This window comes from Myiozetetes cayanensis, unplaced genomic scaffold (assembly GCF_022539395.1).
Source record: "Myiozetetes cayanensis isolate MyiCay16 unplaced genomic scaffold, myiCay2020 scf3, whole genome shotgun sequence".
NCBI classification, from domain to species: domain Eukaryota; kingdom Metazoa; phylum Chordata; class Aves; order Passeriformes; family Tyrannidae; genus Myiozetetes; species Myiozetetes cayanensis.
This window is the reverse complement of record NW_026087521.1, coordinates 70,623,977-70,640,431: the sequence shown is the minus strand read 5'-3', so window position 1 is coordinate 70,640,431 and position 16,455 is coordinate 70,623,977. Positions and strand designations below refer to the sequence as shown.

The 16,455-nt window shown below is 44.0% G+C and overlaps 1 protein-coding gene across 1 annotated transcript in view; it reads left to right on the top strand.

The window, feature by feature from the left end:
• The window catches only part of ITPR2 (inositol 1,4,5-trisphosphate receptor type 2), a 230,833-nt gene that overhangs the window by 170,995 nt on the left and 43,383 nt on the right, over positions 1 to 16,455 (top strand). Inside the window, 2 exon segments of the mRNA XM_050325375.1 lie at positions 11,658 to 11,765; positions 13,700 to 13,892. Of these exon segments, the coding sequence (XP_050181332.1) occupies positions 11,658 to 11,765; positions 13,700 to 13,892 (301 nt within the window).

Below are 16,455 nucleotides of genomic sequence, written 5' to 3'. Positions count from 1 at the left end.
ATGTGTTGTGTTTAGTTTTTGAGAATATTATTTGGGAAAAAAAAAAAAGACCCAAATACAAAAAAGTCTGAACTTGTCTGGTGTAAATAGATTTGCTGTTCCAGAATCACTGGTTATATTGAGTAAAAGTATAGATCAGTCACATTCTGTGCACCAATGACCATTGTCAAATTCTGCAGCTGATGTGAACAGGAAGCAATTGGCAGGTATTGTTGGAGGCTGCCTTCCCAAGCACCAGATGGCAAATGCAGAAGAATACTGTACACATTTAAACAAACAGGACTACCTTTTGAGGCCAGAAGATGATCAAATCTGTCCCGTAGGATAAACTTGTCCTTCAGGATGAGTAGCTGTGAGTTGGTGCAATAAGGATTCTCTCTTTCTTCAGGGTGGGTAGAATTTCTCAAGCTAAAGGATGTAATTTTTTTTTGCAAGGCTTTGCTGAGGTTTGCAGGTTTTTGGGGTGTTTTTTTTTGTTTCTCTCTCCTTAACAGAGAAGCTCTTGCTGATAGCGATGCCAAAACAAAGGGCTAATGGGAACCAGTCCCAGGAACCGTGACTGTCAGGGGACTCGTATCCTTGGCTGCCAGACCTGAAACTTCTCATGGAACTTTTATTCTCCACATGTTGTTTTGTAGTTATCATCCTGATGAGACAGGCCATGGCATCAAAATGACACCGGCTAATTAAATGTCAGCAGAATCAGAAGCAGTTGCAAGGCTTTTACACCGAGATTGCCAAGATTGAAGCAGAAGCCAATGAGGCACATCACCCTCCTTGAGGCTCATTAGGATGGTATATAAGTCCACCTTCAGCCAGCTGAAGTGTAGGGAGGCAGTATGGAGGCTGCCACGAGGGTTTGACACTAACGAGCACCTGAAAGATTAAACAAAGTCTCTCTGGCTGATGTTAGGTCTCAGGTTAAAACTTTGGCAAGTTGTGCTTCATTGTTAGGTCTCAGGTTATAACCTTGGCAACTTGTCCTTCGATGTTTTCTTCCCCGCCCTCCTCCCTTCTCCTTGGAAGCATTCCCCTCAGAATCCTGTTCTGACTTTGACAGGGATCTACGTGGGGACCTCTGTTTTCCATCTGGTGTCCTGTTGACTTAGGCTGCTAAGAGCTCCTAGGATTCAAGCTAGAGCTTTTCTACTGTAAGCTGGGCCACAGAGGTTTTAGCTTATGTTGAATTTTCTGGTTCTGCTTCTCTAGAATAAGATGAAGTGTCTTCATATGTGTGTGATTTATTATATGTGATGTTAAAGAGCGATATATCCTGTTTGACTGTGGCGACCGTGCATTTCACTAGTGCACAGGTGGCCTCAATATTTCTGCTTTGTGGCTTTCTTCTTCTATCTGTAACTTCTGTAATCCTTGTGTTTTGTGGTTTACAAGATTTTTTTTTGTCATTGGGAAATATGTTGTATTGGTGTCGGGGCCCAAACGTTACACCAGAAGAAATATCCTTTCTTTGTCAAATGTCTGCATTGTGAAATCTTCACATTAGTCTGTGGTTTTACTCTGAAAATTGGCTGTGGGACAATGAAATACTGTTTAAGACATTCTCTGCTCTCAGGCTCTGTTTGCAGCCCTGTACTAGCAGTACCCACACTACCTTTTTATTGCTGTCTGAAGCAGCACGGGCTGGGCAGGGTGACTTTAGTCCTCCTTTGGCTCTGTATCACCGGCGGGGGAGTTACTCAACTTCCCACTTGGAAAAATGGGCCTTCATTTAGCCATATCCACTGCTGGTCTGTGTGGGAATGCCTCCACTGGAAGTAGGCAAGCAGTACTGATTCATGCTGATTTACACTAGCAGAGAGCTTGACCTGTTGCCCTCAAACCATGCTCTTACCCTAGAGCTGCCCGCTTGTGTTTGGCGTGCACAGTCTTCATTCAGAGTGATGATGTACAGGGGAGGAAGGACATCTTGACTTAAAATGTTACTGTTGAAATTGCTTGGAGAAGTGTTGTGTGGAATTAAAAATCATTTAACTTGCAAACGGAGCAAACTCAATCCAGAAGCCGCTGGGAGGCGGTAAATGTGGAACCACACGGTGCCATCTCTCCAAAGTCACTCCTCAAAGCAGACTGCGCTTTCAGTCACCCTCAGCTGCCCTGTGTACATTGCCTGCCAGAAATGTATGTGATGTAGCTGCTTGCTTTGCTCAGATTGCAACAAACTCCCCTTATTTTGGAAGCTGAATTACACAAAGTGTTGAGTTTTTGCTCTGGAGACACATCTTGGGCTTTTCCATTAGAGGTAGCCATCAAATGAAGTAAAATGCTCTTTTTCTTATATCCCAAGCACCACTAAACCACTTCACTCTAAGCTGGGAGGAACTTGCTTTGTTTGTTTTGAGGGAAAGTGAGGGTAACCTTGGAAATATCATGGAACTGAAGTCTGGTCTCAATAGTATCAGAGCAGTTCTAATAGGCCTCTGATTAGGCACTGTGAAATCCTACACCTTAATTAAAATCAGGGCTGGGGGGGGAGGACACATCTCCTCTAACAAAGACATACTTTTTTATGTTCAGTAGTCATTTAAGTAATTACAGGTTAACAAAAATAAAGAGCATTAAACAGAATGTCAAAATATGTCTGTTCCTCGCAGTTGCTCCGTTTTAACTCTCGTCTCCTCTGATGTCATAATTTAATTAGGTATCTCAGTCATCACAGAGTTTTCCAGACAAGAGCTGAATTTGTAATCTACAAATAGGCAGAGCTCAGCTGCCATCCTCTTTATTTCACTTGTTTAACATAGTGCAGAAAGCCGAAAATGAGGTCCACCTTGCACTTTTTCTGAGGCAGCTTTATGAGATACTGAATAAAAGAGTCCAGCTGTGAAATTTAGTTTTAACGGCTGATTATGCTTTTCTACACCCAAAGTGAGAATGATCAGTTACCTTTGATCACCTTCAGACCTGCACACAGATAAGCATCTAATCAACCTGGGGTTAAAGAAATGGTTTCTCTGCCTTTTTCCTATGGGCCAAGATTTTCAGAGTTTGTTTTACAAATGATGTAGCCTCAAATGAACTTGGTCTTACCAGCCTTTTCTTTCTCTGGAGTCTGCAGAACACTACTTAGCTGCTGGGTGATTGTGTAAAACAGCCTTAGTTGGGAATGTCTGATGAGGAGAGAGATGAAATTTTTACCTTTTTGCTCTCCCACCAGGAACTGTAACTTTATAGGTGCCAGGTGAAAGTGCTCTCCTGAGGACAATGGCCATAACACCAAGCAACTCATCATTTTACTTTCTCTGCTCTCTGTTTCTATGCTCCTTTTTTTTTTTTTTTTTTTGAGATGTTTTGCTTGGCTAATTGGAGAGGGAGGCAGAGATTCAACAGCACGATTGAAAATGCTGGAAAATCTCACTGCTGCAATTGCTTGAAGGAAGACATCTCTCAGTTCCTGTCCATCTCCACACTTGTACACTGCCCTGTTTTGTACCCCAAAAAGTTATACACATCAGGCCCCAGCAGGTAGTAGGAAATCCATGTCTTGTGTGAGTTTGGCAGATTGCAGCTTCAGCAGCTTACCTGGGCCTCAAGTTTTTAGCTCTGAATGAGCAAGTTAATGTTGTCCTGCATGTTGAAAAGGTGGGATGCCAAGAGGAGTGGGTATGAACAGACTTTTTACTTTGCCATTGCTGTAACAACTAACCTGACCACAATAAAGGCTGTACTCAAGTGCTGAGCCGTGAGACCAAGATGCAACTGAGGACTTGAGCCTCTGTAATGTTCTTGGTTAAAAATTGGCTTATCCCAGCCTCAGCAAGGGCAGTGGATGTTCTGTGGCCTCTCCCAAGCCACACCTGCACGTAGCAAGTGCTGGTGGTTATATCAGACATGGGTGGTGAAATGCACCCAGCTGAAGGGCTCACAGTTTGGAGAATCCACCGTGGCACTATCCTGCAAAATGTATGAGGTGAGGGTGAGAAAACATGAGGAGGGAGCCAACTGGTTCCTGTGTGGTTCAGGTAGGCCCTGAACTTCCTCAGGTATGAGTCCACTCTGGAAGTTTCAATCCATGAGATACTTTCTGCTCTGCTCGTGGTGCCAGAGGAAGGGAGGTTGGCTGCCACTCAACCTCTTCTGGTGTTATGGCTTACAGAAGGAAGTGTGTCCATACTTAAAGACCTAAAACGGTGGTTCCCCTCACCACACTGCCCCCAAAATAAGAGTCATAAGCAGTTCCTCCTTCTGTTTGTTTACACTAGCCTTGCTTTCCTCTAGAGGCCACATAAGGGACAGAAGTAGATGGTTGTTTGGCAGAGAATCACGTTCTGAGAAGAAAGGAAACATAGAAACTAAAATGCTTGGTAGCTGAAGGATTTTTAGGAGTTCCTGAAAAGGGTGTGCTTTTCACAGCTATCTTATCTTATATGTATATATTTTGTATGCATATAAAGGCTTTTATATAAATAAATATAGATATAAATATAAATGCTTTTAGAGGTGAACAGTTACCTTGCTGTGTGGATTTGGGATTCATAGACACAAATCTCAGATTGTATCTATACAGTGTTGGTGAGCAATGTTTTATTTGCCTTCCATAGAAGTTGCATGTGGTTGGCATCTTCTGCCTCGTGCTGGGAAAAAGTCTAGTTGTGATAACTCTGCTCTCTTTTTCTCCCCTTTTCCATTGAACTTTCTTGTTATGTTCCTGTAATCGTGTCTGACACTTCCATCATCTCCTTCTTTCCTTCCATCCTGTACCCTCCAAAACTTTGCTTACAGTCATCAGGGGAGGCAGTCTGCAAGTGCAGTTGTGTCATCCCTGTTGGAATATCTCTGGATTGCATGCTGCTGCCCACATGCTGTGCTCAGTATGGTCAGTGTACACCAAAATCCAAATGTGACCGCTGAGCTGGTTTGATTCGAGAGGGCACAGCTGACCGTGACAATTCACACATGGCCTGCAGAGACATTTCACATACACTCACCTCACATTAATTTTGTTTGGTTGCAACATCTTTTATCTGAGCTGAACTTTCCACGCACACACACACACTTTTTTTTTTTTTTTTTTTTTTTTTTGCAAGTAAAAGAAATTACAGAGAAGATGAGTGGAAGCAAAACTTGTCGAAATCTTAGCAAGTCGTTTTGTCTTCTGCTGGTTTTCATCAGGGCAAAGAAAAGAACAGCAAACACACCACAAAAATAGCAACAAAATTATTGTGGAGGGGGGACTGCGAACATAACAGTGATAGAGTTCACTTAACTGTGGTGGCTTCTCTTATAGGGTAATATTGAGGTGTTTTAATTTCTCCCTTCCCTGTGAGGTAGATCACTGTGACCCACAATCTGTAGTGGAGGGCTGGTGTCTCGGGGGTTACGTGAGGCCATGGAAGACCCAACAACAGAATCCAAAGTGTCTGGACCACCCAGGGGCTCGCTCACTCACCACAAGCCATCAGGGAAAGATTAACTCTAAAGCCTTTTCGGTTGCTCTGTACGGTATAATCATCTAAATGAAATCAATGAATACTTGATTTGAGAGGCTCCCATTGCTCCATCCCTGCTGTTCCTAATGTTTGTTAACAGATTGCTTTGTGGCAGAGTGCAAAGGTGCCGCTCTATAAAACCGTAATGACTTCTGGAAAGGAAGTTGCCCTGTGTATTGCAGAAAGCACCATTCAGCTTTGATTGGAACGTGGGGAGTTGAGAAGTTGTTATTGCTCTTAGTACAGCCAGTTGGAATAAAAGTTTCTGCTGGGTTATGGTTGAGATGACATTTCCTTTTCCTTTGCTTTCTCTCTCTCCTTGTTTACCGGCGGGTTGGGAATGTTCTCATTTGCCCTGGGCAGGGAGCTGGCATGTGGTGAGGTCCTGGCACGCCGAGGAAGGGGATCTCATTTTCTGTCTCCTCTCCTTCTCTGTCTGTCACCCATCCTGTTTGCTACTCCCTTAACTTTCTCTTCGCTGTTGTTTCTCAGTCCTTGGGGTTTCTCTTGTCAGTCCCCAGGCATCTTTTTTATCCTTTCCTGCTCTCTAAGCAGAAAATAAAGTGTTCAGTGAGATGTGTGGGTTCTATCCCCCTGTGAGGGGGTTTGGTGGTGCCAGATCTCACACTGCCTGGCTCCAGGAGCCAAAGGGACTGAGAAGAAAAAAAGAGGAAGAGATTTCGGCTGGAAATGAGCCCCAGCTGCACAAGCCTGTTTGCACAGCAAGGTGAAACTAAGCTGAGCAGATGCAATTATTCTGCTGTTGCTGCAAGTAACATTTTGTCTCGTTTCTCCCTGGTGAAAGACCACTGGCCTTCGGGCTGGCAGCCCACCCTGCAGCATGTCTGGTTACTGACAGGGTAGGGGTGAAGATAATTCACAGCAGATCTCTCAGATGTCACGCACTGGACATCAGGTCTGCGCGAGCACTCTTGCCTCGCTTTCCCCAAGGTCTGTGGTTCATTAACTTCCAGGATTGTGGAGTGGCCTCTGTGCCCTGACAGGCTAGAGGGGCTCACTGGCACACCAGAGGGTTGTCTAGTGAGCTGAGCTGGGGCAAGGGCAAGGGCAGAGAGGGCACTGTGCAGTTCTGGAGCTTACAGACACTCCCCCCATCAGGTTTCCACCCCAAAACACACCCCAGTCCCCAGCACACTCCTGATGCTGCCTAACCCAGTGCCCTTCTCCTGTAGGGTGTGCCAGGTATCTCCCCATCAGTAACAGCCTTACAGCTGTGAGAAGAAACTTGAGGGAATTGTTAACAAGGATAATAATTCTCTAAATAATATTTTTTCTATTTTTTTTAGTCTGTAATACTTAATACCGTAAGTGTATATTGTTTCAAGGCACAGGAGCTATTTGTGTCTTTGTTTCTGCTTCTCAGCCAGTTATCCAGTGCTCTTCTGTAATATTCCATCAACCTCTTTTAGGAAATCAGTTTAACATGTTTGACACTTCACCTGTGAAGCAGCTCTTCCATGAAAACCCTGATTGCCTACAGGACACTGAGCCTCACTCGTTTAGATCCCCTTGTACCATTCTAGTCATAAAAAGTCACCTTTACCCCCCAGGTCTGGCAGTTGATGCTGGAGAGTGAAATATATCTCTCACAATTAGGGGGACTTCAACCCATCGTTTCTAGCTTGTATTTCTTGTGCTGCTGTCCAATGTACAGGCAGCAGAGTGTAAAGTGGAGAATAACCTTATCTTTTCCCAGAAGTTTTTCCATATGCAGACTTGTATACACATACATATTTGGCAAACCAGTGTACTATCCCAGGTCAGTGAATTAATTACAGGCTGATGAAATGAACGTTCAGAGCTTTAAATCACTTTTTTCTTTGAGAACATTTAAATAACTTCATTTTTTTTGTTCAAGGTAATCTTGACTTCAAAACAAAAGGCCTGCAGGAAACCTGTATATTGTTAATTGCCAAAGCTGGGTCTGCTGTGGTTTTCCACACTGCTGATCATATATGGCATCCCAGATGAGTAGCAGATCTGATTTTATAGTCGTGTTGTGTCAGGAGTTTAGACTCAGTATTACTTGTAATTCTGTCATTTATCTCTCCTGTTTCTTTATTAATGTCTTTAGTGTTCTTGCTCTGTCCTCAATCTTTCACATTTTGTACTGATGCTTTATTGCAGTGTTTTCCAAATTTTTTAAGTAAAAATCTTTCAAGATGAACAACAGTCCTTCCCCAGGAGCTGACTGAAAGCCAAATGATCTTTATTCATAGAGCTATTGCCTTACACATCCCCTCTTTGGAAATCAGTGTTCCATTATATGGTATTGCTTCCTTGTCCCCCACATTCCTTGATGAGTAGTACAGTGTTGACATCTAAAATATTGTCACTGGCATGGCTGATGGGTGAGAAAGTGAGTGACTGAGAGAGTTTTCTCCTCAAAGGTGATTTTTTCTGGGGGTCTTTGCAAACTCAGGTTCTAGTGGTGGATATTTTTTTCATATCAGTTACACTTGCTGTAGATTTCTGAGATGTGTTTTCGAGTTTGGCTTTGCAGACATAAACGGGGGCAGTTCTTTTCATTGGAGTTGCTGTTGGCCACATCCATCTGGTGTTTTGTCCTCCAGCTACCCCAAAAGATTTGTGATATAACACAGGAGTTAAATATGAAAAAACCATCATTCAGAGCCTGCACGGCCTTTACGTGCCACTCACAGACCGTCACCTTGGGTGCATTATAAGCCTGGAAAAGCTTTCCATGTTTTAGGTTCACGGTTTGCCACTGTATTGTTGTTTTCACTGGTGTGTCTCGGATCTCACAAAAAGCTCTGTGCTGGTCAGGGAGTCTGTTGACACAGTCCTCCTTCGCCCATGTGGGCCTTTGAGCTCGTTATGGGGCGGAGGAGGGAGTGCGAAAGCAGAGCTTCAGAAAACACTGCAGTTGCCAAATAACATAGCATTTCTGAAGCTGCTCTGTGTCAGACTGTGGGCCTCTGCTTCTGACCTGAGCTCTCACAGACTGCTGTCCACAAGAGCCTTTCATCACTGTGACAGTACAGAAATATTAGCAGTAGTTATTATTGTGTCGACATAGAGGAATCCATCCCATGTAGGAACTACAATAGGAGCAGAAAATAGATGGGCCCTTTGCCCTGAGGTTACTCTCTAAAGGTCCAGAGTACACAGAAGGTAAGAGAGATTGTGGAAGCAGAGAGAAATGAAGTTATGAGTGCTTATTGCCTAGGAGAAGATTCAGCTCCATCACCTGAAGATTGCTGGTGCCTTTAGGCAGGTTCCCCTCCTGAAATCTGCTGCAGTTCCTCCAGCTCAGTCAGCAATCCCTCGTTGTTGCTGATGTGTCTTTCCTGGCAGTCGAGGTGCTGGCACAGGAGATCCTGGCCTGTTCCTGGGGTCATTTTGTCCAGTGCTTGTGTCAGGAAGCCCCAGCTGTGCCGTGCTGGGCTCTGTCTCAGCACGAGACAGTCGCAGCCTGAAAGAACAGCCTCATAAAGCACAGTGAAGATCACTGAATAAACACTGTACTAAAGTGTGTGGCTGCTGTTCACATGAAACCTGAGAGCAAAATATGCATCAGCACTGTCCCAGATCCCCAGCAGTCTCTGAACACCCTGTTCTAGTCAGTCCCACGAGAGGGCTGAGATGATTTTCCCTTCTAGTCCACGTGGCGAGAGAACTTCTGTTACTGATTCTTACCAAGCAGTACTTTTTAGTGTAAAGTTATGGACAGTTAAAAGCATATCAGGAAGCAATACCTGGAGATTTCATGTGGTTTACAAATGGCATTTCCAATTCTGTATAGAAATTCAAGGATGATTACAGAAAGTTTTTTGTTGTACTAATGGAAATTTCTGAATCTGTGCCATGTCCCTTTCTCCAAACTGACATGCTTTTAATAGTAAGAACTATCAATACATCCTTGACTTATTATTTGTTAGAAAACACAAAATCTTAATGGCTCATATTGGAGAAATAAAGGTCAGGGTACAGGTAAAGTTCCTCTGTACTACAGAAGATTAAAAAATGGGAATATATTTGCTTCTGGTTATGCTAATTCATCACTCCAAGCACGGTGTGATTGCATTCTGTCTAGTCAGTTCTTCTCTTTGTACCTTAAAGAAGAGATACAGCCAAAGTAAAGGGCGTTTGGAGATAGACAAGGAAAATAATTGAGTCACAGGGAGTCTTCTGTTTGAGGAGGGATGGGAAAGATAGGGGTTGTTTTAATTTAAAGAAGAGACAAATAAAGAGAACGTGACGGTGGTGTACAGAATGATGAATGATACAGAGAGGGTGAACTGGGCACTATTGCTTGCCCTTTCTTAAGTACAGGAGCAGAGGGACATCCAGTGAAGCAGAAAGGCAAAAGCAGTTATTGTGGTTAGAGGGAAATTTTAAGCAGAGACTGTCTTATTTCTACAAGCTCATCTTGTTTTTTCGTGATTCTAGAGCCTGTATTGAGGGGGATGCAAAAGACCTCTAGAAAATGAATCCAAGTTGCCTTGCTAAGCAGTTGTTGTGAGAATACTGCAAAGGCTGCTCACTGGATCAGGTTATGTGGCTTGTACGAAGGAGAAGAACTAATCAGTCTTAAAGGACCTTTTTAGTCTCAAAAATAAGTGGATGTTTTAGTTAAGACATTGATGTGGGTAATGAGGCTATCCATGCATTTACTAGATAGAGTAAAAAATTAACTGATAAGGGCAGAAATCTACTACCAATGGGAAGAATATTCCTCTGCAGTTGACCCCCATGTTATGTTTTTTGTGTGCCTCCCTGAATGAATCTGCTCATGGGCCTTTTATAAAATGCTGATGTTCTTCCACACTGGCTCAGGGCCAAGCAGAATTCTGTCCCTAAGGAAATTGTAGGAAGCACATTTATTCTTCTTGAATATCCCCTTCTTTTATTCTCTTTTCTTTTGGATGTTCTATTTATTATTCTATATATATTCTATATTATTATATATTTATTATTATTTATTAATTAATACGTTTGTATCAAGATCCAGAAGAAAACGGTAGATTCTAGGGAACTCTAAACAGAGTAAATTATACATGTACCTCCTCCATGCCTTACTGGGAAATGAAAGAGGGGATGGGAAGACATGCAAACATCTTACAAATGAGTGAGATCATTTTCTCTTTAGATCATTACAAGATCTGTTTGGATCGATCCACTGTTACTGTTAGACTTGATCCCTGACAGTCCTTTTGCAGCTGTGCTGTTATTTTTATCATTCCTCACCAGACTGCAGTACATCCTGGTCCACCTGTGGTGATCATCACTTCAAAGCCTGGCCCCTGTGGTCATTTTGCCTCGTTTCTGATGGCTGTGTCTAGTCTGTGGTGATAATGTCAGTGTAGTGATTCAGATCTGGGCCTTGCCTTTCCTGCCTCGTTTTTTTTCCCCACCTTAAAATAGGTGAAACACCTCATCCATCCTGGATGAAACCCACTCAATGGGATAAGGGGAAAACTGCATTTTCACTGTGTCCTCACGCCTTATAATTTGGTCTTTGTCTCTCACTCACCTAAGGGAGGTCATGAATGCATTTGCCAACTTTCTCGGTTTTAAACTTTCTGCAGCCATCGAGCCTTTAAAAAGTTTACCCTTCAACACAGAACAGATGTATTTTATGAGTCATATAAAGTGTATAATTTATAAAAGCTTGTAGAAAACACATATCTGTGTGTGTACATATTTGCTGTGTATATAAACTGTGCAGTTTAGAGTGTATTTTCCCACCACTGCAGTCCAGCTGCCTTTGAAGTAGTTGTGGACATCATTGCCATTGTTGCCAGCCCTGAAATGCCAACCTACAACCTGGTTTAGCCTTTTGAAATCGCAGAGAAAAATTAATTGGAAATGTGATTTTTGCACTCAGAGGTATGCAAATTTTATGTCTAAACTCAAGTGAAAAGAAGCATTCAGTCTAATTTTTTGGCATTTGTCAAAAGCCCTCCAAAAAACCATCTAGGCTGCAGGCTAAGCTGCCTTTCATAAATCTCAGCCGAAGACTTGCTGCTGACTTTTTAAGACTAAATTATTTCTATTGTTCTCAAGTAATTACATTTTTGTTGTTATCTGTGGAAAGAGCCCCACTGGGCTGAACATGTAAGTATATGGGAATGGGGGGAAGGAGGATTTGTGGTAGTTAAGTGGAGATGATAAAGCTGAAAACAGAGCAGCAGGACATAAATCAGATTTTTCTTCTTTTTCTAGTTGGCTCGTCACAATAAAACATTGCAACAGATGCTGAAGCCAGGGTCAGATCCAGATGAAGGAGATGAAGCCTTGAGGTTTTATGCCAAACATACTGCACAGATAGAGGTAAAGAATTGCTCCCTGGAAGATTGAACATGGGACAAGTCTGCATCTTGTGCATGGTGTATCACCTTTTCTTAAGCTTCTGAGCAGCAAAGCTTATTCAAATGGAGCAGATTATTTATGAGGAGAAAGCTGAATAATGTGCTTTTGGCTGTGGGAGAAAAAGGAATGCACCTATATCAAAAGTGGCTCTAAATAATCATTTTCCAGGAGCTTTCCTGTGTGTTACCAAACATGCTTTGTTAGGGAAATACTGACTGTGGATAGTAGCTGTGTCATGAAGTCAAGAATAATCTTGTATGGTCCATCACTCAAATAAATAATCATGAGTTTCAAAGCCAGTGATGCTGGCTGATCAAATTAAAAGTCTGGCTGGAGTACAAAGGGGTTTTGAAGTGGTGTAGACATTCAGTGTGGCTTTTTGTTTAAAAGACTAAGGCTTGGCCTGGTTCAGCAGTTCTGTTCTCTGTTTTAAACTTTACACCTGCCACGGGTTGGATTTAGATCAAGAACCACGGAAGGTATTTAGGTTCTTAATTCTTGAGAGCCTTTTTGGGCTCCTGCAGGTTTTGTGGGATCACAGGCACACCACGGCAGGAGCTGGGCTGCTGGAGCAGCCCGAGCCACGGGGACTTTGTCAGGAGCAGAATTTCCGCGGTGCAGAGGCAGCTGCTGCGAGAGCCTGCAGGGAGCAGAGGCATCTGGCTCTGCCTCAGAAAAGCTGCAGCAAGCCCAGAACTGGCCGAGTGTGAAAAATGCACAGCGTGGTTGCTCACAGGCCCAGCCTGAATCTGCTCCAATGACCTCTGAGCCCTTCACTGGGCTCCCAGGCTCCTCCAGCACTGGAGCTGAGCTTGCCTGGAGAGGGAGAAGTCCTGACACATGACTCAGGTCCATGTTGTTTTGCCTGATAGTGGTCATGTTATCCCCCCACAGAACTGACAGAAGCTCCATGGCTGTGGTTGTCCAGAGGGCAGCTCAGAGCTCCTCTTAATATATCCTAATACTTGGGGCACTGCTGAGATATCTCTTGGCAATTATCGGCCGAGTTATCTGGGTAAGGTTGTAAATTTAGGCATTAAACGAGCACTGTGGTCAGCTTTTCTGTGGCCAACAGCTTCTTCTGCAACCCAGCGTTGCTGCTGAACAAAACAGATATCCACAGGTCCTTCTCTGAAAGCAGACCTGGACCTGTTTAGTGTGTCAGATATTATCTCCCCTATATTAAGGTATCTCATTTCTTTGATTTGAAAGTCAAATAGTGGGGTTTTTTTCACCAGTGGCTGTACAGAGACATGGGCGTAGGAGTTGAAATCAGTTTTTAACCCATTTCTGTTTTTTTAGTAATGCAGAGTCCACAATCAGAATAGGGAAGCAATTTTGATGACAGTGGGGTGAGATGAAGTAAAATCCAGCTCACTCACTGGTAACTTGGTCAGTCCTGAAATACAAACAATTCAGAACCTTGGTTTTTGATGAGTAAGAAGATAAAAAACTGACAAGATATGGGTGCTGTTTGAGTAACAGGGTGCTATTTTTGCATGTTCACCTTCACAACTTATCCCATCATAGAAACAGACTCAAGGTGAGAAAATAATTTTGTAATCTGAGCAGAAAGCCCCTGAACTTCTGCACTTTTTACTGAGAGAGTTTTGTTTCAATTTGCTGCAAAACGGAAGCATTCTGAATTAAAAGATTTTTTTGTATTTGGGGATATCTGGACCTGGGTTTTGCTTGAGACATATGTTGACCACCTTATTCAGGCAGGTGTTTGAAAATAAAAAAGTTGTTTTACTCCCATTTTGGGACTTTATTGTGATGTTCACATAATTTATGCATTAATTTATGAATAAAAGGGGAGCGGTGAACAAGAAAAGATACGACAAAATCATTGGACAGCCACTGATCCTGACAAAAATGTGTATTTTTATTTATAGATTGTTCGCCACGACAGAACAATGGAACAGATCGTCTTCCCTGTCCCCAATATTTGTGAATTCCTCACTCGGGAATCCAAATTTCGAGTGTTCAACACAACAGAGAGAGATGAACAAGGCAGCAAAGTCAATGACTTCTTCCAGCAGACAGAGGATCTGTACAATGAGATGAAGTGGCAAAAGAAAATTAGGAGTGAGTATTGCAATTTCAAAAAATGGCTTCATTGTGCTAAAAACCTGCTTTTAAACCTTAAAATCCTTCCGTTTTAACGATACACTTTTCTCTGTTCACTCTGATTCCACCACAGGCAAAGCTGTTCTGGGCTTGAGAGCGTAGGTCAGCTGAGACACTTGCATGCCACCATAAAAGAGGCATAATGTGGAGCAGTTAGTAATGTGTTCAAGATGATGTTTTGGACTCCAAAAGTTAAACTGAGGGATGGATGAACTGGGTGTAGCTCCACTCAGCTCAATAGCGTTGCACCTAATTAGGCCAAGGCCCCCTAATATTTAACAAAAACATGTGTAGCTGCATATTTGAGGTTTGCAGATTCCTAAAAGACCATTAAAGAACTTGTAAATGTCAGTCACTTAAAAAACATCTCTCAGCAGAACCTCAGCTGCTTTAAATCTGCCCGACTCCCGTGGAGTCAGATCCCCTCTGCCAGTTCACATCAGCCTGGCATGAGTGGGCTGCAGGGTGTCCCAGTGAGCCCACACTGGGGTCCCTCCCGTGGCAGTGGGAGAGGCTGGCAGGCATGGCCGAGATCAGAGCAGGGGCACGAGGAGGAGATGGGCGGTGAAGCCAAGGCAGATATCCTGAGTTTCCAGTTTACTTCACTGATGGGAATGAGGTGCTGGAGTGCAGTGCTGGAAAAGGGACCTGGGGGTCTTGGTCAGTGGCCAGCTGGACACGAGTCAGCAGTGCCCTGGCAGCCAGGAGGGCCAACCCTGTCCGGGGGAGCATCAGGGAGGGGATTGTCCCGCTCTGCTCTGACCTGGGGCAGCCTCACCTCGAGTCTGGGGGCAGTTTTTGGGCACCACAAAGTAAGAAAGACATTAAGTCCTTAGAGAGTGTCCAAAGGAGGCAACGAAGATGGGGAAGGGCCTTGATTTGAAGCCGTGTGAGGACACTGAGGGCATGTGGTGTGTTCAGCTGGAGGAGACTGAGGGGAGACCTCACTGCAGTTCCAACTTCCTCAGGAGGGCAAGAGGGGCAGGGACTGAGCTCTGCTCTGTGGGGACCAGGGAGAGGACTGAGGGAATGGCTGGAGTTGTGTCAGGGCAGGTTTAGGTTGGATGTTGGGAAAAGGTTCTTCCCCAGAGGGTGATTGGGCACTGAACAGGCTCCCCAGGGCAGTGGGCACAGCCCCAAGGCTGACAGAGCTCAAGAAGGGTTTTGGATGATACTCTCAGGCACAGGGTGTGACTCTTGAGGATGCTCCTGTGCAGGGCTGAGGGTTGGGCTTGATGATCCCTGTGGGTCCCTTCCAGCTCAGCGTGTTCTGTGATTCTCTCATTCCGTCACAGCTGCTGGCCCTCACCAGGACTGGGGCTGCTGCTGATGTCCCAGGGACAGGAGGCTCCTGCCAGCTTAGCCACTGTCAACTCTACCCTTTGCTTTTGGAGCAGAAAGTTGTATTTTTACATCACAGAATCACAGAATTGCCTGGGTTGGAAGGGACCTTAAAGATCATCCAGTTTCAACCCCCTTGCCATGGGCAGGGACACCTTCTACTAGCCCAGGTTGCTCAGAGCCCCATCCAACCTGGCCTTGGACACTTCCAGGGATGGGGCGGCCCCAGCTTCTCTGGGCAACCTGTGCCAGGGCCTCACCCACCCTCCCAGGAAAGACTTTTTTTCCTAATATCCAATCTAACCCTACTCTCTGTCAGTTTGAAGCCATTCCCCCTTGTCCTGTCACTCCAGGCCCTTGGAAATAGTCTCTCTCCATCCCCCTTGCAGGCTCCCTTCAAGTCCTGGAAGGCCACAATTAGGTCACCTCGAAGCCTTCTCTTCTCCAGGCTGAACATACATAAAAGTAAATGAGACTCATTCACAGCTGAAATGCAGATTCTCTAGGAGTGGTTACACATCAGCTGCTCACAGCAACTGATCGAGAAGGAAGGGAGGAATAGGGTCTGTGGTCAGAGCAGCAGGGAGTTTGGGTAGTCAAAGCAATATTTAGCAACCTTAATGTGATGGAAACCTGGACATTGGTTGCAATTTTCATGAATGTCGGTTCTCAGGCAACAATTTTCATCAGCAGTAACAAGTCTTCAGCATGAACCCTATCAGCCCAAGTCGTCTTCTCTTGGTGGCACTCTGAGAACTTGTCTGTGCTGGCAAACTGACTGGAATAGAAGTAGAAAAAATAAATGATTCCAAAATAACTCCCTATCTGCACAGTCTGTTTGGGAATAAAAGTCACTGTCTTGTAGAAAAATTACTTCAGTAACAAAATCATATCTGGGGGTTTTGCTTAAGAAACACAAATAAAAGAGCCCAACTCAACACTTAGATGGACCAGACCTGCCTAATGCTATAAACAAAGAAAATTGGTTTATTTTTATTCAGAACAGAAATTCCTCAATTCCTTTCATCAGTGGAATGGCTCACGAGTCTCTGTGTTGGTTTTTTTGTATTTGAAAAGATAATACAGGTTGAGGCTCAGGTCATTCTGTAGCCAAGTATCTGTTAGCATGCAGTGTGTGTTGCTTAAATTGACAGATGTCATTTGCAGTGGCTCCAAATGC